Genomic DNA, 25749 nt, shown 5'->3' with positions numbered 1-25749 from the left:
GGTAGATGCCGAGAACCCATGATAGGAGACAGCAGTCACGTACCTCCCGGGTCAACCCTCAGCGCTTCCCCGCTCGTCTATTGACGCCCACTGATATTGAATGAGGTTCTTTTGAGGCTGGATCGACCAGTCTAGACGCATGCAAAACAGGATTTCTCCCATGCCCGTTCCTTGCTTGGAGTACGTGGCGTGCTACTCCTTTGATACAGGTCCTCGTCCTCAGTTCCTCCTTTTACCAACCAGATCGAATAAAGACACAAGCCTAAGCAGCTAACCAAGGTAAAGATGAACAAGACCAAGTCTAGACCCCTTTCAAGCGTCGGAACCAAGTCCCTACCTGAAAGAAGTTGTTCATGTGCCCGTTTCCCCGTGTGCCAGTTTCCCGATGCTATTTGTTGAGTGGCGTTTCCCTAACCTTGTTGATTAAAGGCTGTTTTCATGTTCATCCAGTCCGTGTGTTCTTTTTTGATGGCTTCCATGTATCAGGAGAGAGGCATGGGTTTGATGGGGACTAAGTGACCCATGTTGACACTGGCAAACACCGTGCCGCAGGGCAAACATTCATAGCTCAAAAGGCATCAGAAAGTATTTCCAGTCGGTTTCCAGACCTGTAGTTCATAAATCTCACATACACTTACAAGGCGAATACGAATATCAAGTTGTGAATACTCATAGCTGGATATGAGCGGTCATATGGCGCAACTCCTTCCGACAGTGTCAATTCCCCAAAACGTGCATCTTTTGTTAATATCCCCACTGTAAACGCTCTAAAAAGTCCTGTTCCGGTTTCAGCTCACCGGCGTGCGGTTGGCAGACCGTTGCGGCCGCCAGCTGCCAAGTTACCCCTTTTGGGTGTCAATAGAGCCTCAATTAGCACTGACCACATCAACGAGCCAGAACACACGACTGATGTGAAAGAAACTCTCGCCATAAAGAAATATTCAACGCATGATAATGATGAGTTTGAGCCTCGAGGTGCCTGTGAGATCCCTTGCGTCCGTTGGCAGTTGCATATCGCGCAGCTGTTCAAGAGTGGCAGGCGACAAACCAGAGTCTAGACTTGAATAGAAACGCATATCGCAGCGGCGTCTATTAGTTGAAACGAGCGACCAACGCCAAACACCAGCTGTCAATAAGCCGCACCGTTCCCCCTTGCCGGTCAAGGTTTGATATCGTCGGATGTGTTCCCCTAGTGGCTGGCAATTCCTTTTCTCTCAAAGAAACGTGTTTATGAGGGCTGCATACCATGTTTCTTTGACGTATATCTCCCTAAGAGTGGCAGGTGAGGCGGGCTTATTGACCCCGCCAGCGTCAATAGACTGAATAGACAGTCCACCAGGGGGGGTAAGTCTGGGATCCCATCAACTCCCCACTTTCGGGTTATTGACCATTTCGTCTATAAAGAAAGACTGAATCCCTCAGGATATATGCTTCTTCTCCAGGCTCGTTCCAACATCACAAGGAGGACAACGACAAACACAAAAAACCTCTCCTTCAGACAAGTTACTGATACTAGATCCCTGACGAGTACCTCTCGTTACACTACCATTCCCGATATTCGCTATCGAGAAAGACTTCCTTGCCAACATGAAGTTCACTCTCGCAACTCTGGCCGTCCTGGCTGCCACCGCCATGGCCGCGCCTGCCCCTGACGCCGAGCCTGAGCCTTGGTGCTTCTATCCCGGCCAGCCATGCTGGAAGAAGGCCAAGCGTGAGGCTCTCCCCGGGCCCAAGGCTGAACCCGTCGCTGAGGCCAAGGCCAGCCCTTGGTGTTTCTACCCAGGACAGCCTTGCTGGAAGAAGGCTAAGCGTGACGCCGATGCTGACGCTGAAGCCAAGCCCTGGTGCTTCTATCCTGGCCAGCCCTGCTGGAAGGTCAAGCGCGCAGCTGAAGCCTTCTCCGAGGCCCTCCAAGTCTCTGGCAACGAGGCTCGATCCGCCGACGCTGACGCCGAAGCTGATCTGAGCAACCTGGCCGGCGGCGCCGCCTTCAAGGCCAAGCGCGAGATCCACGAGCTCGCCAACGTCATCTCCCTCGCCACCAGGGACGACTCTGGAGAATACTACCGCAGCCTCAACCTCGAGAGAGCCTTCCCCGCCGACAGCGACCCCAAGGCCAAGCGCGACGCCGAACCGTGGTGCTTCTACCCAGGCCAGCCGTGCTGGAAGAACAAGCGCAACGCCAGCCCCGAAGCCAAGGCCAAGGCCGAAGCCGCCGAGCAAAAGGACAAGCGTTGGTGCTTCTACCCCGGACAGCCATGCTGGAAGGCTAAGCGCGCCGCCGATGCCGTCGTTGAGGCTCTCGGTGACGACGAAGAGGCCGAGGCTCCTCAGACTCCCAACTACGGCCCTCCCACCCCCTGGGGCTTCTTCCCTGGACAGTCTCAGTGGAACCACTCCAAGCGCGACGACAAGCAGGTCGACAAGCGATGGTGCTTCTACCCCGGCCAGCCTTGCTGGAAGGCCAAGCGAGACATCGACGCCATCCGCACCGCTGCCCGCAGCATCACCGAGGCATAAGTGAGTGTCCCTGATTAGTTTTGTGTATATGGTTTCTGACTTTTCTCTTAGACGTCCTCTCGATTCAACTCTCCGATGTGATTATTCGCTCCCGCGCAAGTATCGTCGGCAGTCTTTTATTCCATCATTTTCCTGCAACATGGATAATCAACGAAAAGCCCCAAAAGAGACATCCGAAAAAACACAACAGACCACGCAAGAGGAGGGAATACGCCCTTTTCTTTCTTCTCTCTTCTTCTGCAGCTCTTCGAGTAACAGCTGCTTGAACTTTTTCCTTTTTTGAATAACGGCGGGAGACACTGAGTCTGCTGCTCATTTGTCAAGGCGAGAAAACTCTGCTTGTGGAGCATGAGGTCGCCTAGGCGTGGCTGGAAAGAATAGTGTTGAATAGTTTGAATGAAACTTGATTGTCTCAATGTGTTGATTGAATTGTGATACTGATGAATGTGAACCTGAGTGAATGGCCATGTCAGCCTCTCATGTATGTTACAGTTGTTGGTATCCCTTGGAGCAACACTGGCACTCACTCAAAGATAAAGACAAGCTTCCACTTTTGCTTCACCACGGATATCTTATTAGCGCGCCTCATGATATTTGACTGGTGGCTTTAAAGACTCAACCTCCAATGCCAGACCAGCCGACCAGCCCGCCGTGATCAGACAACTACGGTGCCGTGGTTGAAGAGTCCAATTTTGGGGGCGCTCGACCAATTGAACGTCGGAGGCGTCGTGAGAGGTGTTGAGCGATACAATACATTGACAAAACAAAGCATTATGCCAGGCGGTACGATAAAAGGGAAGGCCCAAGGTCGAACCTTTACTCCAACGGACAGAGTTGAAGCGCTGGCATCTATAGTGAAGCAAAGCCGTCGTCTCGTCTGCCCGAGGGAGAAAAATGATAGCCTAGCGATTCAGGCACCATCTTCGAATCCACATCGCGAAGAGTGCAAATTCGATTCCCTCAGTTCTTTGGCCAATTCATCCGTCATGGCGCATGATCAAAGCATTTGCTGTTGTTGCCGCACTCCAGTAGTGCTCCAGGCAACCGCGCAAGCAGCGCTGGTAACGAGCAAAGGCAGTCCAGCACGCATGCATCAATGCACGTGAAGGGACTTCACACTTGGGCAGAGGTCGAGCCACTGACGACGAGAGCCACCGCCAGAGGGAAATGACTCTTGCCAAGGCAATAAGCAGTCTCATCGACTGCTTCGAGCCTCCCGGAAGGCCGACACTTCTTCTTAAATCACATCTACGTCAAGATATGTACGTTCAATCATTGCGATCCTCCCCATTGGCACAAAAAGGCTGGGAAGCACCGCACCCAAGACTGTTCGCTTTTCTCTCCCATTCTGTGTTCCTCGAAATCGGTGGTCCTGGGCACGAGTCTTGCGACTGCACCTCTCATCAATGTAGTAAGAGAAACATGAAGGTTGTTATTTTGCGTTGTTCATGAAGAGGAAAGAAAAAGAGAAGGAAAGATTTTTTCGAGATGGCCGCTTTTCTACCTGCGCGTCGCGGCTGTGGTGGGGCTGGATGTTGATGCCTTGTGTCGATGCCTGAATCGCTAGGCTGTAATTTTCGGCCCTAGGCACGGGTGCTGTCTGTCTCACCCACCCTGGATCATCGATATTCATCAGACGAATCTTGTTGATGCGATTGGAAGCCTCTTTATACTTCTTGAGTGTAATCGCTGACTTCACGGGCCTTTTATCGAGTTGTTACGATACTCGATCTCTTCTTCGATGCCTTTGTCGTTCAAGCGAACCCGTCAGCTCCATCACCACTGTGATCTACAAGATGCGACCTTCACCTCGACAATTTGAGGCTCTACCATCATGACAAGAATTCCGAGAACGACTTGATATCGGTTCCAACATTTCGGCGCATCCGATGCCAAGTAGAGACAAGTGTTGAAAGGGGCATCTTGGCCTTATGTGCCTTGACATGGCATGCATGCGCCGTCCTAATGCGATAGTTGTCCGTGTATTTCTTGCGACGAAATGCCACAGCCGTGACCAAGCAATTGGCCCAGCCGTAACAACACCAGAACTCCAGCAACATGGTTGACCACCAGCTCCGGCTTTTGTGGCGAAGCTCGCGGCGTCTCCACAAACTCGCATGACGACAGCAAATAACAGCTCACTCGACCGAGCCAACTCGGAGCCAAGTTGCCGTTTGACGGAGCTTCACCTTGGCGGCTGTCGTAGGTTGACGCAGGACAAGACTTTATATTACTGTGGCAGTGCATCACTTGACAATACACGGTTCAACCGTTATATACAAGTCGGCCCTTGAAAAGTTGACGTCTTTCTCTCAATTCATCTTTTCATGGCTTTCCCAGCCTCCCGTCCTTAGTTCCATATTCAGCTCAAGCTTAAGCTTACCTTGGTTGCCCCTCACCTGAGCTCACCTCATCTTCCTCCTACACCTTCAGCGACCGTCATATTCCTTGAACCATGGACGCCATAACCAACGACATCGCCGCTCGCATCGGCGACTTGAACCCCTTCAAGAACCGTCGCCTCAACGATGAAGACTGGGGCGAAGAGATTGACAACGACACCGTTGCGGGTGGTGGTCACAGCGTGCGTCGCATCACCACTGACCTCAGAGTCAGCCATGCCCTGAGGTCATTCATCGCCGAGCAAAAGATCTTATCCAAGAGAGATTCCGGCCTCGACTCGGATGAGCCCACCAGGCCCCTCCTCGAATTCGTCAGCAAGCCGCACATCCGGGTGCCTCCAGAGCTCACCGACAGGTCTTACCCTCTGCCCGAGTACTTTATCAGCTCTAGCCACAATACGTATCTGATGGCCCATCAGCTCTATGGCACCTCTTGCGCGACCGCCTATGAGAGCGCTCTGCGGACTGGCGCGCGATGTGTTGAGATTGATGTGTGGGACAATAGCGATGACAGGGACGAGCCTAAGGTCACCCACGGTTACACTCTGGTATCCAACATTCCATTCCGCCTGGTGTGCGAGACTATTCGTGATTCTGTTGACAAAGAGGCCGCCGAGGCACAAAACACGCCTGGCTACCATGCCGCGCCCGTGTTGCTGTCTCTGGAAAACCACTGCGACGCTTACGGCCAGATGCGCCTGGTCAACATCATGCAGGACGTGTGGGGGGATCGTCTCTTGAGCAAGGCTGTGAGGTATCTTGGCCACGAGGAACAGGCTGGCTCGGGTGACCATGTCAGACTGGGCGATCTGGGCGCCAAGATTGCCGTCATTGTCGAGTACCACTTCCAAGGCGAGCCCTCGTCTAGCGACTCTAGCTCGAGCGATTCTGAAGACGAAGAGGAGGAAAAGGCCGCCCGGGAAGAGTACAAGAAGAAGAAGAAGACCGAGGAGCCTTCCATCATTATCCCCGAACTCGCCGAGCTTGGAGTCTACGCCCAGTCCGTCAAGCCCATCGACAACTCATGGTACGAGACTGGAACGCTGGCCAACGGGCCTCACCACCACCTGATCAACGTCTCCGAGTCCGGCTTGGCCGCTCACCTCCCGGATAAGAGCGCCGAAATTTCGCGACACAATGCCCATCACCTCATGCGCGTCTTCCCCAAGGGCACGCGCATCTCGTCGACTAATCTCAAGCCTGTGCCTTATTGGGGCATCGGCGCCCAGATTTGTGCCCTTAACTTGCAGAACTTTGGCACCAGCAACCAGCTCAACGAGGCTCTCTTCAGCGGCACTGATGGCTACGTTCTGAAGCCTGCGGCCCTACGGGCTGGTGGAAGCGGCAGGCTCAACACGGGACGGACTCGACGACTCAAACTTCATGTCGCGGGTGCCACCGACATTCCCCTGCACGGCGACTCGGAGGCGGACGACATCAAGCCGTACCTGACGTGCTCACTCTACCACCCAGACGACCTCAAGAACAACCCACCTAAGCGCAAGACATCCCCGTACAAGCAGCACCGGCTTGGATTCCTCCACCGTGGAGAGAACCCGCCGCCAACGGACCCTGTCTGGGATGAGACCTTGGAGTGGGAGTATGAGGATAACGAGCTCGTCTTTTTGCGGATGCTCATCAAGAGCGACGACAGCTGGACCAAGAACCCCATGTTTGCCGTCGCCGCCGTGCGCCTGCTCTACGTCGTGCCTGGATGGAGCTTCATCCGGATGCTGGACCTCAAGGGTCACGAGACAAAGTGTTCGCTGCTGGTCAAGTTTGAGTTTGAGGATGCCTGAGCGTGGGACTTTTTTATGAGTATACGATTGAATTATGAATGAGTGCTTGGTTTTTGCAATGTTTGATGAGACATTTCATGAGATGTTTGATGAGATGTTTAAGCGTATACCCATGTTTGGTGTACGTCGCGTATATACCTGTTTGAACGTCGTCTAGTGTGCTAACAGACATGCTACGTTTCCGTCACCATTCTCTCTTAATTGATTGTCTTTAATAGTGATCTCATAGGTGCTGACGTTATAGCATTTGGTCCAGCCACACCAAGCCCACCTCTCCTCAACTTCCATCATCAACGGCCACCTCATCAAGAGTCAAAGCATGGCAAAATCCATCTTCATCACCGGCTGCTCCGCCGGCGGCATCGGCTCCGCCCTCGCCCGCGAGTTCCACTTCCGCGGCCACCACGTCATGGCCTCGGGCCGCACCGCCTCCGAGATCGACCCGGCCCTGTCCCCGCTCGGCATCACCACCCTCGTCCTCGACGTCACGTCGTCCGAGTCCGTCGACTCGGCTGCTCGGCGGGTCAAGTCTGAGACGGGTGGTGCACTTGATGTGCTCGTTAACAGCGCTGGTGTCATGCATGTCATGCCTTTTGCTGATGAACCGGTTACAGAGGTTAGACGGTTGTTTGATGTTAATGTTTTTGCTATATGGGCTGTCACACAAGCTTTTCTTCCGCTGCTTCTTGAGGGTCAGGGGGTGGTGGTTAACATTGGGAGCATCAATGCTGGACTATGTCCCCCTCTCTTCGGAGCATACAACGCCAGCAAGGCAGCCGTCGAAGCGCTCAGTCGCACCATGAGGAGAGAACTCGCACCTTTAGGCGTCCGAGTGGTTACCGTCAAAACAGGCAGTGTCCGAAGTGCCCTATTCGACCACGCAGAGGGCATCACGATTCCAGACAAGAGCATCTACGCGCCGCTAAGAGAATGGGTCGCTCGACGGGGATATCTGAGGGGAGCGAGGTTTGTCGAGTTGGATGACTATGCGAGGGATGTGGTGGGTGATTTAATACGAGATGACGTTAAGCCTGTTATTTGGAGAGGTGGGTTGGCGTTTTTGGCGTGGGTGATGAGTTGGTTTGGATGGGAGACCATGATGGTGAGCTTGACGGTGTTTGTGGTCAGGGTGGTGCTAATTGTGTATAGGATTGGCAGTTTATCAAAGGATATGGGCTTGATAAGTTACAGTACACAAAGGAGAAGTCATCTTGAGCCACAGCAACGAGGCAGTGCAAGCATGAGTGAAGCATCACGCATCCATAGGGAGCATCATAGGAGCACTGCAGCTTATCGATCAAGGAGCCGACATCTAAGCACATACCTTTGACTCGAATCTCCTGATCATTTCTACTGGGTGAGGATTAATAGTCATCTCCGGCCGTGTCCGGTTATTGCGGTGGGTCCGCCGGTCCCGGCATTGAGATGTGTCCGGCTCGCTTCGGATCCGGCTGGAGATGCAAGGCCTCGGAGACTTGATCCTGTTCATGTTCTGCTGCTATGAAATTTTTAGTATAAAAGAAAACGTGTATATCATAAATGATAGCCTTGGTGGTTTGCCAAATATCCACACCCTGTTGACAAGCTCAAAGCCGGAGAAACCTGAAAGAACCACTCTCAATCCATCGGTAGCTGAACTCCATATATGGCCATCCGCGAAAGACCCTGATTAATAAAATATTCACAAGTCAGGGCTGGTAAGCCCAAAGACAAGGCTTTCCTTCCTAGTTGTGCTATTACAAATCCAGCCCATCATATCGACTCATATTCTCCGACCAAGTTAACTTCCGAATGCCCTCGGATGTAACTTGCGTCACTAAGCCACGCAACCCATCCTTTACAAAGACAATAAAAACCCAACCCCCGAGTCGAATCTAAACAGCCTCATAAACTCAATTTCTCATCTTTACTTTCTTTCATCATGGTCCTCAACACTGCTGTCCAAACCGTCGTCGCCAGTCTGGCACCCTTTCACCTCCTCTCCTTCTCCACACTACTGGGCTCCCAGCTATACCAGACATTCATCGTCACCAAGGTCGCGTTTAAGAATCTTCCTCGGAATCCTTACGTCAACTTTCAGAAGCATATTTTTCCGATTTATTTTCACGGACAGGCGCTGCTGCTGTTCCTCTCCGCCGTCACATTCCCGCCCTACGGCCCAGTATCGCTGGTACAGCAAAAGAGCGACTGGATCCCGTTCACAGTCTCGGGTGTTGTCTCGGTGTTGAACCTCTTGGTCTTTGGACCTAGGACTAAAAAGTTGATGTTGGATCGTGCCGATCAAGGTGAGCAGGTCTTTGTGTGCAGATGTGGGCCAATAACTGACAGAACAAGGGACCTTGGATAAGGCAGCAAACCTGGAGGGCCCCAGTCCCACGATGCAGGTCCTCAAGAAGAAATTCTCGACGGCGCACGCCATGTGCATTCATTTGAACTTGATCGGACTAGGTGCTCATCTTTGGTACATGTGGAGGCTGGCCTCTCACCTCCAGTATAAGGATGCCTCTCTGTGATGCGATAGACACTGACAGCTGGGCATGGATGAGAGTTGGAGAGCATGGAGTATGTGTATCTGGCTGGGTTTTAGACTACATGACATTTTTATCCCCACTTACTACGTATAAATACACGGTTCGTCTTCAAGACCGAACCCCTTCATATAGAAAGCATGGCCCCGGTTAAGTCTATCATCTACATGCATGTAGGAGGTCTAGTAACCGTGAATCTTCTCTCGTACACCCAGCTTGTCTTGGCCGAATCAATGCTTCACTCGCCATGTATCATCTTCCTTGCTAGGGAGCTTGTGTGAGAGATAGCGCAGGGTGCCCGACTCGTTGCGCACTTGGAGGAACGCTCCTCATCGACACATCCCTGGGAATAGTCCTTGGCGACAGACCCTGGGCGTGTGATCTCAAATAGCGTAGCGTGGGAGTCGTACCTGTCATGGTGTCCGTTGGTGTCTCATCATCCATACTGCAGCCGATCTCTGGGGATGTATAGACCAGGGGTAGCAGAGTCCCAATGGCAGATATGCTTACTTCGTAGGTGGCGTAATTCGAGACATCCACAAGCTTAAAGACCCTTGAAGGGCGGGGAATGTGTGGTAGGGCGTATACGACGTCCGGTCTCGGGGTAAATTACCTTTTACATCCTTTCAAGATGGAGTGTATCCCATGTAAGTGAAAATTGACAGCTCGAAATTACAGCTGTTAGTCCATCCCAACCGGCACTGCAAGAGCTACTCTTATCCGTCTTAGCTTTCCCCGGATCCCGATCCCATGAGCCGGCTGAATCAGCCAACGTTATGTCCTCGGAAAGATCTGCAACTCCGCAACTGTCATGTTGGGTTCAACTCCGGCTCAATGTGGGAGAATCCCCGGTCGAAGTCCGGCCGGAGTTCCACACTCTGTCCAGGTGACGACTTGAAACCGTCACCGACTTACACGACGGGGAAGAGGAGCTATAAGTGAAGGAGCTGTCCGTTGCTTTACCAGCTTAATTATAATTCTCTATCTTCATTGAGAACTGTGACAATGACACAGACTGCCGTCGTGACCCTCGCGACTCTTGACCCAGTCCACACCACCTTCGCCCACCTCCCAGAAACACAACCAGAGCCGACAATTCATGATGCTGTTTCTGCAATTCCTCCTTCAACAGCCGCTTCCGTCGCCCAGAGATGGAACGGCTCCAGAGAAAACACCTTCCGAACTCTATCCAGCTACTTCGCTTTCACAATCTACGGCATGAACGACGGAACCCCAGGCGCAATTGTCCCCCACCTGGAAAGCTACTACTCCCTCCCCTATTCCATCGTATCCCTCATATTCCTAGCTCCCATGTTGGGCTGTATCACCGCAGCATTCACCTCAAACAGACTCCACCAAAAATTTGGTCGTCGCGGTGTAGCAGCCCTTGCCACAGGATCATACGCAATCTCATACGCGGGCATGTGTGCGCATCCGCCGTTTGGCCTCGTGGTGCCGCTGCTGGTCCTCACGGGGTTTGGGAGCGGGCTTATGAATGGGACGTGGAATAGTTGGGTTGGTGGGTTGGCTAATGGGGGTACTATGTTGGCGTTTCTTCATGGGTGTTGGGGGGCGGGGGCTACGATTGCTCCGATTACTGTCGAGTTATGCCTTCCTTTTGTTGTTTCTTTTTGTTAACATTTGAACAGGTGAATGCCTTTGTCTCGAGGGGGTGGAATTGGTGGGCATACTATTGTAAGCTGCTCCCCCCTCACTGATACCGCATACTGACGCATCTAGATCTCATGGTAAAGACAACAACTCAAATATAACCAACAATTGCCTAACCATCTCAAAGTCCGGCCTAGCTATTGCCGCCGCCGCAACTACGGTGTGGTCTTTTTGGGCTGACTGCGGAACGAGTCGCAGCACCTCAGCATCAGGCCAAGCTCACAGCTTCACATTCTCCGTATTCAAAGACAAGGTAAGCCCATCATGTTATCTTCCTATTAGATTGCTCACCAATCCAGGTAACCCTCCTCTTTTCCGCCTTCATGCTCCTATACGTAGGCGCCGAAATCACAATCGGCGGCTGGCTGGTAACCTTCATGCTCAACGTCCGCAACGGCACGCCCTCTGCCTCGTCGCTCGTCGCCTCTGGTTTCTGGATCGGTATCACTGTTGGGCGGTTCGCGCTGGGCTGGATCACGAGCTACTTTGGGGAAAAGATTATGGTGTCGGCGTATTTGGTCGTCGCGATTGGCTTGGAGTTGGCGTTTTGGCTTGGAAAGGAGTTTGTGGTGAGTGCTATTATGGCGGCGCTGGTGGGATTATCTATCGGTATGGTGATGCCGGCGGTAAGAATCCATCTTCTCTCTAACCATGGTCGCGCGACTGACCCAGGTTCAGAGTATCAGGATGATGACCAAGATTCTTCCGGTCGAAAAGCATATTGTCTCGGTTGGCTTTGGCACAGCTTTTGCCATATCTGGGGCAAGCATGTAAGCCATCTCCCATTACATTCAGTGTCGAAATCTCATCTTGTCTAGATTCCCATTCGCCGTCGGGGCGCTCGCCCAAGCTGGTGGCGTCCAAGTCCTTCAACCCGTCATCCTGGCATTGTTCGCAGTCCAGCTTCTACTCTGGCTTTTCGTTACAAGGATGAAACTCGACAGGGATGAAGACTCTTCTGCGTGATAGATTATAGCATGGTTTTTTTATGCGAATCTGGACTCATCCGATCTCACGTCTATTTCTATATGGAACAGTGGTCTTTTGACGGTTCCAAGTCTGGTCGACCCGGACCACCTCTTTACCTTGCAGACAGGCACGAGACTGAACAAGAGTATAGACATGCAAGGGCCGGCAACACCACTATTTTAAATATCGGTAATCAAGGACCAATCCCAATCCCAATTCTCATGACCAAAGCACCGTTTTCCACCACTCAGCCAAGCTCACGTATCTCAATCAGACGGGAGATAAATAGCCATCTCAAGACCACCAGTATACGCCGTCGTAGTCGTCTTGAACCCATTCTTCGGATCATGAATGTACTCCAAAAACTCCTTGTACAGCATCTTTGCCCAGCCAGTATTATCAGCCAGCACGATGGCCCCCCTCTTCAATCTCGGCTTGATAATCTCCAGCGTCGGCAGCGCCAACGGCGTCCAGACTAAACCTTTGTCAGTAACACCTCCAACAAAAAATGGATGTTGACTCACTGTCGAGGAGCAGCATGTCAATCTGCTCCGGCATTCCCTCCTCCACCTTGAGCGTCTCCGTCAAGTCACCCTCCCTAAGTTCGATCCACGGCTCAACCTCCTCCCCAGCCTCTCCCCAATGCTTCCTCGCCCTCGCCGCCTTACTAGGCTCCTTCTCAGTCCCAATAACCTTTCCCGTAACAACCTCCCCTCTCTTCCTCGCCTCAGTGACATTCTGCCCAACAGCGAGAGCAAGATACATGGTCGAAACGCCAAAACTCGTACCGGCCTCGACAATGTTGCGTGCGTCTATGCTCCGCGCCAGGAGGTACATGAACTGACACTTGTCCTGCTCCAGGGCGACAAACTTGTCGCGCATGTGGTCGTCGGATGAGGCTGTCCATGTTTGACCGGAGATGTAGTAGCCAAAGATGCGGGTGAGGTAGAACCAGTATTGAGAAAATGCCTTTTCTTGGGCTTCGGACTCGGCGTGTAGGCGGTCGAGGAGTTCATGGACGCGAGGGCTGGCCTCGACGGCTTGGATGGCTGTTGCGGATGGAGCCATGGTGAGAGCTGATGATTGTTCAAATGGCGGCCTACTTCTAAAGGAAATACCAGAGTTTAAATAGATGCTGTACTCATCTAGAATGAGTCACTCCCATCCCAGCCACATGGAACAGGCGCCATGCATGGAGCATATATCAATCAAGATCCGGTTTAGATCTTGTGAATCTCATCTGATAACCCCGAGGCCGATTTCGCTTCCCCGACAATAAAGGCCGGTTTTACGGTTAGGTCGGCTCATTCCACAAGCCACCCCGCGTCTCTGGTGCCAATGGGAGTTGACAGAGATGTGAAGCTACGAATTGTTACGTAGGTTAATTCCAGGACAAGGCGGGGAAGCTGAATAGACAAGTCCATTGTGTAGAGTTATTGTGGTGGTGTAGGTTTCCATTGCTGGCTCGGGATAATCCATCGGCAGTTGGCTATCGTGTGCCAGCAAAAGCTTGTGCAAACCATACATCGTTTACATTGATCTCTAGAACTGGATCTATAATTACCCAGACTCCTAGAAACAGACAACTCTCTCAGACAGTCTCACTCAACACGGCCTTGGTGGAGATGCTCCGGCCGGTTCACCTTAAGCCCGACAACGGAAGCCCGGTCTTCGGTCCAAACCCAGCCTTGACCTCCGACCGACAATTGACTCCCTTCCGTTATCCACCCCGAATCCGTATTCCTACCAATCGACACGAGTCGATTCACGGAACCCTTCCGCCCATGCACGACATAGAGACAACATCTCTCATTCTCCACAAACATGCCGCATCCCGTTATTCGACCGAGTAGTTCGCCCATCACGTCCTGTCCCCAGTCTCGTTTCCATCTTCGCCTGCCGGGATGCAAACGACAAACATCAAACATCCAGCCTCGCTTCTAAACGGGCCATGCCGCATCCCGGGCTTCCGGTATGCATAAGCGCCCTTCTCCCAGCCCTGCTCGAGATTTAGGTCGTACAGATCCCCCTCCACCAAGAAGATTTCCTCGATATAGTCGTGGACAAACACATGTTGTTGGTTGCGGGCGCCCGGCTGCCAGCGCTGCAGAGTTGTGCGCCGGCCTGTTTGAGAGTCGTGATTGAGGACGAGCTCGTCAACGCCCGGCTCTAGGGGTGTCCATTCGCGGTTGTACGAAGTGGTGGCGGGGTGGAATTCGAACTGTTCCATGGCGGCTTTCAATGGTGAGTTGTCGTCGTACAGGCGTCACAAGGCAACAAGTTCTCGAGGCCTAACCATCTCGCTTCACCTCATGATAGAGCCCAACTATATCATTCAAGATTCAGCTTGAAAATAATATTAATAAGCTTGTGATGACAAATGAAGTAATGCTAATAGCTGATAAATCTTGCCTTAAACCAATCGCCAATGTTAGCTTGACCAGACATGATCGCCTTTATTTTTGGAAGGACGGACTTCGACCTGCGATAAAACGGCCTCCCCCAAAGATGACAGTGACAGCCAGTATAGCAGGGCTGCTATCAACCGAGACGGAATGAGGCCTGCAATCCAGCCAGAATGCAACCCCGCAAAGAACACATGCGAACGGCATCAGCCCTGTTCCCAGTGAAACAAAAAGATAGCGCGGCCGTTAGCTTGCTCGCACAAAGGGAGATGAGAAAGAGAAACCATGGTGAAATGAGCCAGGTCGAGATCTGCACCCTCACGCGGAGCTGAAATTTTGGCCGTCCACTCGGACACCGACAGCGCTGAGGCCCAAGGGTCATGAGGAAGCTAGAGCTACCTAGGCGAGAAAAGAAGCCTACTGCTGCTGTTCTGCCAATCGGTTTCATCAAGACCACCAGCCCTAGGCGGACGCATGGCCAAGGCTGTCCTAGGCCGCAACATCAAGCCGTTGGCTAGTTTTCCGTGTGCAAAACGATCAGTCAGGTCTGGGTCAGCACTTCACTTGACGGACCACAAACGCCCGAGGCCATCCTCAATCTCAAACACATTCACTTGGGGCTTTGTCGAGGCAGGCTGCCGATCCGAAGGCTTGGAGAGTCACTTGACGGCTTGAAGGAAGCGGGATCCCTTTGCACTGATTAGCTGCTCCATGCCGAGGGCGGGGAGAGACGTGTTATACAGCAGTCAAGACTTCGTAACAGGGCAGCTCGGGGGTTGCACAGAATGTCACGAGCAGTTGAGACAATGCTCCCGACGATTCAAAGCCTGAAACAGCGTAGCCAGTCCTTTGGGTTTTTACCTGGGCATTATCAAATATAGGGATTTGATCTTATCTGTGTTGGTTGCATCGAGAGGCATGGCGCGGGGGTATGAATCAGTGAATGGGTGTTGCGCTACACGAGAGATCTCCATGGGCACGAATGTCGACTGTTAAGCTTTCTGGATGAACACAGAGTGCATCATCATAATGTTCTGCGCAGTGCTGCATTCAAAAGACCTTTGCCATGTGCGTTGGTATGGTGGCATAGATGAAGTCGAATTGGTGAAACAAATCGACGGGAACCAGGACACCTGGCGTCAGCCACCCGTAAGACCCCAGTTTGCATTCATTCAGCTCCACGGCCTGAGACTCCAACTGCAGTGGGGGTTTGTTTGTCACGAACCTCTTGTCCACCGCCAGATTGACGTTTTCCATCACGGGGCCTGAGCCAAGAGGTGTGGGCGGGGCGGCATTGCCAAGATCCCACGGCGAGCGAGTGGACTGGACGATAGAACAGGCGAGGGATTTCCGAGATGGACTCAGCATGTGGGACGGGCAGCAAACGGAGAAGGAGATCAGCGGTGGTTAAGGGGGAAGATCAGAGGCGTCAACGAGCCGATCGTAGGCGACGGCTACTAGAAGATGTTTCAATGACGCCGACCAGACGGGCACAAGGCATCTTTTGTTGGGGACATGATTTTAGCCTGTCGGTGTGTTGTTTTCTCTCCGGATCATCGTCAAGACCCTTTGACACCGAGTGACCGACGTCGCATGCGCACGAGGGGAGGCTGGTGAGTGACGCTGCTGCTTATCACCAGTGAGGTTGAAAGGTGAGTCGTGGCCGGCGCGTAAGACACGGGACAGCCCCCATCTCACAAGGACTGTATCGCCTGGTATTGATCCTAGGACTCCTAAAACCTCGGCCGAAAAGGAAGCTCCGAAAACGATGCCCATCCATCGTGGCAAGGCGAAGCGAGCAGGCAGTCATCGGCCTAGGCGAGGCATGACGTCGAGAGTCGGGATGAGCTCGTGAGCATGAGGCTATTGCGTCTATCCCTGGGTGTTGCGTTTCTGACAGTTGGCGTATCGCCCATGGATCTCACGATGACTTCACTCCTGACTGCTCCGACCCGAGCTTTTGCGGGGAATATCCAGGATGAACGCGACAGCAACTGTCTGGCTTGGAGCGTGCGAGGGCCAGGATGAAAACATCTTTCGGTCGGTTGCTACCGCGGACCACTTTTTCCCACGTTTCTCTCATAACTCGGTGCCCGTGTTGGACAGTGTCAGGAATGACGAGAATATTGCGATATGCATGTCTGGCGACGCGCAGACGTGACGATCACCGTCCGAGGAGGCCACTGCGGAAGTTACAGTATAGACGGTCACCGTCTTGGACTGTGCTGACCAGCGTGAGAGCCAAGACGGTTGGTGATTGGATCTGTTGGAAGACGGCCACCGTTTTGAGGGCCTCTCCTCGTTGCGTTTTCGTCCTTGACCTGGATGTTTTCTCCGTTCCCTGACCCGGTTGACGCGGAGGGTCGCAGATCCATGACATCAGTTTGGCCGAAGGGGTTCCATTATACCCTTGTTGCTGGGCGGCTCCTTGTGTTTCCGAAGCACAGCACGAATTGTAACCTCGAGGGCGTTTTGTGTGAAGGACGGGGAAGATCTTGATCCATTCCTCGAGCGCAGGAGAGCAAGCCTGATATGCAAAGCAGATGTCGTGAGTCGCGTCGATATACCCCAGACAAGGAAATGCACATCACCGCTGTGAATCACGCGTGCTCGGCGAGTTATCACATCCCAATGTGATGCAGTGTAAGTGCAGGTACGATAACTTGGTGAAACCCATGGCATGGCCTCGGAATATTGACTAGGCCAGCGGGGGACAAAAAAACACCGAACTCGCAGACAGAGTCTTATGGTTGGGCCAGGTTCGGTGTTTTTTGTCCCCCGCTAGCTAGGGTCCAGTGTATGCCGCTCGTAATCAGGAGGCGCAGTTGGCAGTTGAAAGACGATCGTCTCGGTGGGCGTTTGGTCTGGCAGAATGGTTTCTTCGGCGACGTTTCGGTCAAAGATCCGCATCAAGAGGCGACAATCATGGCCAAACTCGGTGTACCGACCGACACCGCTCCGTAGCATAGTGGTAGGCACTGTATAATAGACGGTCGAGTATTAGGTCGTCGGTTTGCTGTTTGCTGGACATGACGAGAGATCGGCTGGACCTAATCATGCTAGGGTTTGCGACGACCAAAGACGGGACGATTGACTGCGGTAATGACAGGGTGAAGTCTAGGACTCGGCCGACGATCTGGCGCAGAGAAAGGGAAGAGAATGGAATCATTGGCCAAAGATGCCTTTCCATCAAGTGGATGGAGCATGAGAGATGGTGGCTTGGTCGATGACAGCCGCTCCTCCACCAAGGGCCCCGTACCGCAAGGTACCAAACCAAAGCCGGCGCAGTGGGAGGCCCCTACCCGTCAGAAGGGTGCCTGCCGCTAGAAGCCTCACGTCCCGCCCCGAGCCCCCTCAAGGCTGAGCCACTCACAGGCGCTCAGCGACTCGACGCCCAAGGGGGTACATGGCGGGTACGGGTGTCCAGGGTGACTGGAGCAGGCCTCAACCGACCCCAACGCTGTGGGCTGCAAGGGCCGGCAATTGCGTCACAGACGCTGATCGCCAATTTTGCAGGCTTCTCACGGGAGGCTTGGCCTGGGGCTTCTGAGGCTCGGGATGTTTTCCCTGTGGTTCTCTAGACGTCTTGGCCGGGTTAGCGAGGTCCTTGGGATGTTTGCTCTGGCAGGGTGTCGAGCCGTTGCCGTCTGTGCAACCAAGCGAGAAACTCTGAGGGTTTTTTTTTCCTCCTCTGTTGACACCTAACGCGTCGCCTAGTGCCTCAGGTCCGTCTAGCAGCGAAAATCTCAATACCAATGAATGCATCGTGAGGTCAGTATTTCAGGCGCGGAGGATGACCGTCTGTGAAAAGTACGTACCTGCGCGCCTTTTTTTGGAGAGGGCAGCCGAGTCGCGTGGGCGCTAGCGCTCAGGCGAGTTGAGTTCGTGCCACTGTCATGTTGTTGCCCGGTACGTACCTTTGCTGCACTGTGCCCATAGACGCCGGAGCTCGACGGCCGGGGACATTGGCTGCTCAGGCAAGAGTACCAAGATGCAGGCAGCCAGACAGGTACTCGACCCCCCACACACAGCTGCGGCGATACCTGTCCAGGGAGAGCTCCAAATGTACCGAGGGGTGCCGATCCCAAGTCCCATGACTCCTCGCTCTGTCGTCACTTTCCTCTTCGGGGGCCAACGAGATTCGCCCGTCTTGAAGCGGTGCCAGGCCCGTTCAGTCTTTTTTCCCAGGGTCTCGCCTCTCCGACTTCTCTGTCTGTTCTAGGGGCTCTCTCTCATCAGAGAAGGACGAGAGGACGGTGAAATTATCAATTCACGAGAAATCCACTTTACATTCCCATCCCCATCCCCATTTCGTTCGTTCGTCTTTTCCCCTTTGGCCTCCCCCCTCCCGTCCATCCTCTTCCCTTTCTACTCTGGCCGGGTTTCTTCTTCCTGCCACCACCTGCCACTGAAAAAGAAGGGTCCTCCTGCCGTGCCTGCAACCGTGGTTTTTTTTTGCCTCCCATTGTCATTGCATTGCCATCGCCTTGGTCGTTTGCGCCGACTAGGAACTTGCCGGCTTCTTCAACTTGTTGCCACTGCTGTCATTGGGGTTGGTCTCACCAAACACTTCTGCCGTCTTCGTCACTTTCTTTTATTCATTTTGACTTCTTCCCCCTTTTTTCCATCCATCGCTTCTCGACTTGTTTACTCCCCGTTATTATTATATCTCCCGCTGCTATTGCTACCGTTAGTCCCCTCCCCTCCCCTCCCCTCTCCCCCTCCATCTCCAGCTGCATACCTACATATCCTTGAATGTGACGCTGCTCGTGCTGTCATCTTGTTTGCTTTTTATTCTTTCCTGCAGCTCAAGTCCAGAACTTGGTCGCTCTCGTCTCTCGCTTCGTCAATCCATCCCATCCACTGACGCTTCGCGCTTCGCTTCCTGCAGGGTCGACACCACCTCCACTGTAATTCACTGCAGTCGCCGCCGCTCCGCTCCATCAAACGTACCACCTGCCTCGACTTAGCAAGCAAGCTAGCACTTACTTAGTTGGGCTGCTTTCTTCCACCTCTTGACCGCCGCCCACCGCCAGCAGAGCCATCCATTTCAATTCCAGCCCCAGAGACACATTCTCAACCACAACCACTCTTCTGGATACAGCTCTTTTTTCAGCCACCAAAACTCCCGTCAAGACGAAAAAGTCTCTGCCGCGTCCCTTCTGCAAGCCACCTTTCCCTTCGCGACCGATTCCAGAGCATCTCCGAATTCCATTGCGGCTAGTCCCCCTCGGTCTCTCCGCGTCTCCGCCCTTCCAGAGGCACTCTAGAACAATATACCAGCCTCATCGCACGAGTTGGGTGGATCCAGAATCGCTGGCCTCCCTCTAGAACCGCCCGCTACGAGATCGAGACCCTTGAACCACGTGGAACCATTGGCACTCGACCTCTACCCCTCTCTCCAGCTCTCTCTCTTCTCGACGACAAAGTCCACGCGATCCCTCCTCCGATTTTCCTCACCGATATCTGTTCCTTCGAGTCTCGCCTCAACTGTCGCGCCTCAATCGGGTCACCTGTCCCATTCTCTCTACTCTGTGGATGCGGCAATAGCCTGGTCAGCCTGTGCGACAAGTGACGACATTTGCGATTCACCGACTCGATCATCGGCCCGAAACATACTTGGATCGATATATATACTGTCATGGCAGAGGAAACCGAGCTCCAGCCTACTGCTTCAGAGCAGCCCCATCCGATTGCACGATCCGACTCGTCAGCTTCAACAAGCCCCTCGGATAACAACGAGCCTGTCATTCACCAGCCCATCCCTGTACGACCTGGTCTGCCCACTCGGAAAAGCAGCGGACCCCTGGCAGTCCCTCGTGATAGCTCAGCAGTCGGCCCTCTGGAACCCGACTTTGGTCCAGATGATGTACGGGCAATGAGTCCCAGGCGAACAAGCGAGGACTTGGATAGGATGGGCAAGGAAGCCCGGGACGAGATGAAGAGGTGAGTCCGATGGACATGCTAGCTGGGCATTGCACTAACCATTCTAGACACGCCAAGGCGTTGCAGGACTCGCTGCTCACGATTTTCAACCGTATCGAGGCCGTACGCGAGGAGCACGACAAACTCGACAACAATAATAAGTTCCTGCAAAAGTATATCGGCGACCTCATGAGCACCAGCAAGATTACGGCCTCGAGTAGCCGCAAGAAGTGACAGAGACGCTGTCCGCCAGCTACCGCCAAACCATATCGGCAACTCAGGATGCCAACACATTACCGATTCGAACAGCGAGACTCGCAAGTCTACCGTGACCCTCTAGAAACTACAACAGTATACCTTGGATTCGAACTTTGGGGCCCTGCAAGGAAGGGCATGATACCCGCGCCTCGACAGCGCTGCTACTTCGTTTCAACATCTCGCCTATTAGGGCTGAGCTCAGTATTATTGCATTTGACTGTACATTAACGCATTTATGAACCCCGGGAGTAGATCCCTCACGATGGATCGATCATGCGCACGGAGGGAGCGCACTGGAGCTTTGTTTTGGTTATTGGTTTTGCATGCAGCATCCCACCTAACATGGTGCACCCAGCATGGTGCCGCACCTGGTCATTGGGCCCTGATGCGCACAGGCGGCGTTCTGAGTTGACATTGCCCGAAGCCGGGAACACTTTGGCTAGGTCTGATGTGGCTTTTATTCTATCACGGTGTTGCTATGGATGTCGGTGTATTGTAGCTCCCGTAGAAGGGGGGGCGGGTTGGTTGGGTTCCTATTGACATACTGCCTGACGGCACGGAGTGAGGTTCGTAAAAAACAAAAAAGAGAGGATCGAATTTTAAGAGCGTGAATGTCCCTACAGTTCCAGGTGTCTGCCAGATTGATACCAGAAGAAGCTTGGGTGTCTAGATTAGTTGCTCTAGTATCAGAATTGACAGGGTTCAAACATATCGGGTGCGTGATGATGTCTGTACCAAAATGTGATGTCTACCCGATCTTCATACATAGTAGCCGAATGACTTGAAGCCTCAATGGCTTGAAGCCTCAATGCCTGTCCCAAGACCTTCACCACAACTCTTCATCTTCAACATCAATCCACGTCTTCAAACTCGGCATCAACCACGGGTCTCATCATTCTTCGGTCTTCCTCCATCCGTCATGATAACCTCTTCCATACTCATGGACTACCACTCCGGTCTACCTTCACCGCCTCCCCTAGAATCAACCATCCAGTACTACCTCCTCCACTGGCGTTATTCATCGGTCTCCACCTCATCGGCTGCCTTTGGACTCTGCTCTCTCGGCTAGAAAAAGGGGACTGGTCACATATCATGTCTGCGATAACCCTCGGGCCTACTATGTCCAGGCTGATGTACCACGTAGTGCTGTTCTAGGTTCTTGAGGCTGTCGTGGTCGCGTTTGAGTATCACGGTTGGACTGGCGGGCAATTCTTGGTATATTGCCAACCATGTCTTGGAAGAAGCAGCACAGCGACGCGAAATACCCAACCTCCCTTCGGCTGCCCCTACTAGTGATGGCTCCAACGTCTCAAGTAAATGAGAAATCAGCGAATTTGGCCAGTCAAGAGAAATTGTTTTCGTTCGGTTTGAGCAAGAATTATTGGGGATAAAAGTTGAGGCATCATGTTTTGGTTCAGGGTAGTAGCATTGGGATGTCTAAGGAAGCAAGCAAAAAGGATATGGGAGCTGGGAGTTTTTAAGTTCCTGTAACATCAATTTAAAGTTGTAAACCATACGAACTTCAACCCGGATGATTAGTATGCACTGAACTTTGAATGGTGTTACTGTCTTCTTCGCCTGGGTGTCCAACAAAACTTGTCTTCCGTTGCCATGGTGGGCTTCATAGCAAGGAGAGTTTGGGATAGACTTTGGCAAGGCCCGACAGGCCCAATCGACTTGTATAAGCAAGCACGGTGCATGTAGATCCAGAGGAACATTAGAGAACATGGGAATTACCCGAAAATTTTGACCTAGGTGGTGGTGACAATGGTAGTGTTCTCAGTCCCGTCCAGTACGTTTTCAAGCAACAGCGCAACGATTCAGGATCGGGGCCGGGTTTGACTCTGCCATTGAGCCAATCAGATCAATACCGACCCCTGCTCCACACATCCATGCCAGAGGAACGCCAAGGGTGGGTCAAATATGCGAAGTTAACTCAACACCCTGCAACGATTGGAGAAGCTTCCCCGGCCCTGTTGGCCAAGTGGTAAGGCGTCGCACTCGTAATGCGAAGATCATCGGTTCGATTCCGATACCGGGCACGCGTTTCCCATTCAATTCTTTTGGTATTGTGGCATTCTTTTTGCTGTAGAGTTGGTCGAGATATTCGCCTTGGTGTTTTTGCGACTTTCCGGATTCGGCGACCCTTGAGGCTAAGTACCGCCACACCGCCTGCGCCATACCCAAGAATAGAGAATAGTGGGTCTACCCCACGCTGACATGATTCTGCCACCTCACCGCTTTCCTTTTGTGGCTGCCCTCTCCGATCAACGTCCCTCTTTGATTGCATTATCTCGCTGCGCATCAATTCAGAGATCCTTTATTCTCATGATGTAGATGTACACTGCAAGGGTATGGGTGAGACAGCGACCAGTTGTTGTTTTGCTGTGATTCTGGCCATATATGCTCTTGCTGCACACACTCATTTCCCCCGTATCGTTGCCATGTTCATCACCGCGTCGGCCTCGTTCCTGTGTGACCTGAAGCACTAGAATCTTCCCACTTGAAACTGCATTTCACCAAATGAATACGAGTACCTAGCTAACTGAGATATTGCGCCGGGTAACTTTCACTTCACTCCCAACATTTGTAGCGCGCAGGACTGTCGTGAATACACTGAAGCTCTGGCCTTGGAGTAGTTACCCTGGAACCCTTGATTCCTACCGCTTGACATCAACCACCAGTTGCACTTGTAATTTGCAGAGTGCGGTTTGGATTACTGCGTAGGGCATACAACTCTCTAACTACCGTAGGTGATTCAAATACTTGTGTCCCTTTTTCCTTTGCTGCCTACCAAAGGATTCTTCGGTAGCCGTGTCCTGGGTGGCTTGACGCCTCAGCAAACGTCTCAGCAAACGATTCCAGCGCAGAGTTGGCTATCTCGATGTACGTAGACATCCAAGGGAAAGAAGTACAAACAATTCACAATATGCATCAAGTTAGATGGAGAAACTATCGACAACCTCGGAAACGAAGTGACACCAAAACCAGAGCCGAATTGCACTCGAGATGGCTGCGAGCTAGTAGCATAACACACAAAGGCACGAATCATAGATGCTTTCACTCACAATAACCGACAGGGTCTTAAGTTTCACAGATTAAAGTCAGTGCCTCAGTTTCGCTGATTGCGTCGTTGGCTCAACTTTGTGTCAGTGATTTGACAGTGCCCAGCACTGATTGACAGCAGTTCCCTTCGTGACGCATAGCACTCCTTTGCTCTATTTATCTCTCGAAAATATCTCCTCTCTCATTCCCAAACTTCAACTCAATACCATTTCGAGATGCAGGACGTCGCCCCCCTCCCCAACCTCGACAAGCTTCTCGCCCTCCTGGAGAGGTATCTGGCTCTCCCTGGGGAGCCAGGCCTCCCAGAAGGAACAATGACCGAAGAAGAGCAGGCACAGCTGCTCAAAGACTGTCCCGACGCTCAGCCGGTCGGCCCTGGTCCCTGGCTGACCTCCTCTCCCGCTCCCTCCCCCCAGTTGCCCTTCGTCGCCGCCCCCTACGCGCCCGCCTCTGATCTCCTCGCCGCCCTCGCCCTCTTGGGCCTTTCCTTTTCGCCTGCGCCCTGTCCTCCCACTTGGCTGTTGGTTTCTTGGGCTCCTAAGATTGTTCGACCCAGGTATGTTTGCATCTGCCATGCCTCCGAGATTCCTCACCTTCTAACATGATACGCAGGACATATCTTCGGCACTCCCACCTTCGGTGATGTGGATTTTCGGTAGCCCAGATACGGAGCCAGATGGATTATAGAGACCGGGACTTGCTGGGGATGGAGGACTACAGAGTAGTTCATTGAAGAATACAGATATTGCAGTGCGCCCGTTGTTTCGCCTTGCCAGTGAAGAATCCAGGACCAGGCCAAGATCCAATGATAGTGTCCGAGAACTCAGATCTCTAGCCATCAAAATTCAGTGATTTTGCGAAAGCACTAACTAGTGGAAGCTAAGAGACCTTGTATGAGCCAGGATGTGGCCTTCTCTGAGCCAGACCAACGATGTCTTGCCAGCGTAACGCAGAGGTCTTTGAGTGCTCTGCCATCTGGAGGGGATTAGCTATAGCGGCTGCCCTGGCTAGGCCACTTCACACTATCCAGTCAAGGTCCAGTTTCTCAGATACAACCACCTTGAGGAGAGGCTGGTTATTGAAATCACCCAGCCGCCTGTTCTTGCTTGGCGACGAGGCTATAATATGCCGGAGAAAACAGACCGCCTTGACAGTATGTATCTCCGTAGTTAGTTTCTCTAGATCCGGGCTTCTGCCGAGAGGTACATTGCTTGACCTGTTCCCGAGGAAAAACGATCGGAGAAGAGTTGTGCTTCGTATCACAGCAAACACTTGCGTGGAGTTGACCTCTTGACTAAGTGTTACTAGCGAGCCGTCGTTCGCCAACAAAGATCTATTAATCACATGGAACTATTCTGGATGCCTCCCGACAGATGATGATGCCTCCCAGCAATGGTTCTCACATTAAAGAGTTGTGTTTCATCTTTTGGTGGTTTTACCAAGAGAGAGCGCACAACACAGGCACAGCCCCGCCTGCCTTCTTCGGTACAGGTAGGCGGGGAGATGAGATTGACGGCGAGGAGTCGTTCCTTCCCGCTCCGGGTCAACATGCGTCTCAACCACAAATGGGCCGTTCCTTCCCAGAAATACCCACGAGACTGAGGTTAAGCGCGGTAGAATGCTCCTTCCACCGCCCGTTCCTTCCCTCAACTCTGCCCCATGGCTCGCCCCAGTCGTTCTTACGTTGAGCCCAACATGTCTCCCTCCCCTTCCATCCCTGAACTTGAACATCAACATCAACATCAACGCCACGGACATACTCGAGATGCCGGCCCGCCTCCCAAATCTCGACAAGCTCCTCGACTCCCTGGAGGCAACCGAAGAAGAGTTGACCTTCACCTGGAAAGGCTCGCCCATCAAGGCCAAGTTTATCCGGCCTGACCCCAGGCCTCCTTCCTCCCTTGCCGCGACCTCCTCGCCCGCCGCCGCTTCCGCCTCTCCCGCCTCTCCGGAGGCCGAGTCCCCCCGGCTCGCCCCCGTCGCCCGACGGCTCCTTCGCCGTCTGATCTCGTCGTCGCCTCCGTCTTCTTAGACGGGTGTGCCTGCCCCCGCTCTCCCCCTTGGCCTTTTGGATTTCGCCTCTACTTCGATTCTCCGGGAGATTCATCAGCCAACGGCGACGGAGGAGGAGGAGGAGGAGGAGGGCCAGGACAGGAAGGTCCTTGCAGGCGAAGTCGAGCTCCTTTTTGGTCACTTTCCCTCCTGG

General features: G+C 52.9%; 11 protein-coding genes across 11 annotated transcripts; 8 read left to right on the top strand and 3 right to left on the bottom strand.

Moving 5' to 3' along the window:
* Positions 1 to 1587: 1587 nt before the first annotated feature.
* MRS44_006884 (uncharacterized protein) lies at positions 1588 to 2520 on the top strand (the record flags this gene model as incomplete). The annotated part of the gene is made up of 1 exon (XM_046267863.2): positions 1588 to 2520. The coding sequence occupies one exon, from the start codon at positions 1588 to 1590 to the stop codon at positions 2518 to 2520; it is 933 nt and encodes a 310-aa protein (XP_046139487.2).
* Positions 2521 to 4975: 2455 nt separating this feature from the next.
* Positions 4976 to 6721, top strand: MRS44_006883 (uncharacterized protein; the record flags this gene model as incomplete). The annotated part of the gene is made up of 1 exon (XM_046267870.2): positions 4976 to 6721. One exon carries the CDS (start codon positions 4976 to 4978, stop codon positions 6719 to 6721), a length of 1746 nt encoding a protein of 581 aa, XP_046139488.1.
* Positions 6722 to 7040: 319 nt separating this feature from the next.
* Positions 7041 to 7936, top strand: MRS44_006882 (uncharacterized protein; the record flags this gene model as incomplete). Its single annotated transcript, XM_046267874.2, has 2 exons — positions 7041 to 7823; positions 7871 to 7936. The coding sequence occupies 2 exons, from the start codon at positions 7041 to 7043 to the stop codon at positions 7934 to 7936; spliced, it is 849 nt and encodes a 282-aa protein (XP_046139489.1).
* A 706-nt stretch (positions 7937 to 8642) lies between these two features.
* Positions 8643 to 9234, top strand: MRS44_006881 (uncharacterized protein; the record flags this gene model as incomplete). The annotated part of the gene is made up of 2 exons (XM_046280475.2): positions 8643 to 9006; positions 9056 to 9234. 2 exons carry the CDS (start codon positions 8643 to 8645, stop codon positions 9232 to 9234), a joined length of 543 nt encoding a protein of 180 aa, XP_046139490.2.
* A 1020-nt stretch (positions 9235 to 10254) lies between these two features.
* Positions 10255 to 11886, top strand: MRS44_006880 (uncharacterized protein; the record flags this gene model as incomplete). The annotated part of the gene is made up of 6 exons (XM_065621911.1): positions 10255 to 10768; positions 10990 to 10997; positions 11048 to 11173; positions 11220 to 11546; positions 11599 to 11690; positions 11739 to 11886. The coding sequence occupies 6 exons, from the start codon at positions 10255 to 10257 to the stop codon at positions 11884 to 11886; spliced, it is 1215 nt and encodes a 404-aa protein (XP_065477983.1).
* A 269-nt stretch (positions 11887 to 12155) lies between these two features.
* MRS44_006879 (uncharacterized protein) lies at positions 12156 to 12957 on the bottom strand (the record flags this gene model as incomplete). Its single annotated transcript, XM_046267893.2, has 2 exons — positions 12156 to 12364; positions 12414 to 12957. 2 exons carry the CDS (start codon positions 12955 to 12957, stop codon positions 12156 to 12158), a joined length of 753 nt encoding a protein of 250 aa, XP_046139492.1.
* Positions 12958 to 13750: 793 nt separating this feature from the next.
* MRS44_006878 (uncharacterized protein) lies at positions 13751 to 14119 on the bottom strand (the record flags this gene model as incomplete). Its single annotated transcript, XM_046267930.2, has 1 exon — positions 13751 to 14119. One exon carries the CDS (start codon positions 14117 to 14119, stop codon positions 13751 to 13753), a length of 369 nt encoding a protein of 122 aa, XP_046139493.1.
* A 2254-nt stretch (positions 14120 to 16373) lies between these two features.
* Positions 16374 to 16669, bottom strand: MRS44_006877 (uncharacterized protein; the record flags this gene model as incomplete). The annotated part of the gene is made up of 2 exons (XM_065621910.1): positions 16374 to 16477; positions 16525 to 16669. The coding sequence occupies 2 exons, from the start codon at positions 16667 to 16669 to the stop codon at positions 16374 to 16376; spliced, it is 249 nt and encodes an 82-aa protein (XP_065477982.1).
* Positions 16670 to 19935: 3266 nt separating this feature from the next.
* On the top strand, positions 19936 to 20453 carry MRS44_006876 (uncharacterized protein; the record flags this gene model as incomplete). The annotated part of the gene is made up of 2 exons (XM_046267972.2): positions 19936 to 20240; positions 20288 to 20453. The coding sequence occupies 2 exons, from the start codon at positions 19936 to 19938 to the stop codon at positions 20451 to 20453; spliced, it is 471 nt and encodes a 156-aa protein (XP_046139494.1).
* A 3305-nt stretch (positions 20454 to 23758) lies between these two features.
* Positions 23759 to 24186, top strand: MRS44_006875 (uncharacterized protein; the record flags this gene model as incomplete). The annotated part of the gene is made up of 2 exons (XM_065621909.1): positions 23759 to 24099; positions 24156 to 24186. The coding sequence occupies 2 exons, from the start codon at positions 23759 to 23761 to the stop codon at positions 24184 to 24186; spliced, it is 372 nt and encodes a 123-aa protein (XP_065477981.1).
* A 975-nt stretch (positions 24187 to 25161) lies between these two features.
* MRS44_006874 (uncharacterized protein) lies at positions 25162 to 25575 on the top strand (the record flags this gene model as incomplete). Its single annotated transcript, XM_065621908.1, has 1 exon — positions 25162 to 25575. The coding sequence occupies one exon, from the start codon at positions 25162 to 25164 to the stop codon at positions 25573 to 25575; it is 414 nt and encodes a 137-aa protein (XP_065477980.1).
* Between the last annotated feature and the right edge of the window lie 174 nt (positions 25576 to 25749).

Source organism: Fusarium solani, assembly GCF_023522795.1.
Source record: "Fusarium solani strain SB1 chromosome Unknown bctg00000003_1, whole genome shotgun sequence".
Taxonomy (NCBI): Eukaryota; Fungi; Ascomycota; class Sordariomycetes; order Hypocreales; family Nectriaceae; genus Fusarium; species Fusarium solani.
The sequence above is the reverse complement of the archived record's forward strand: the minus strand, read 5'-3'. Positions and strand labels throughout refer to the sequence as shown.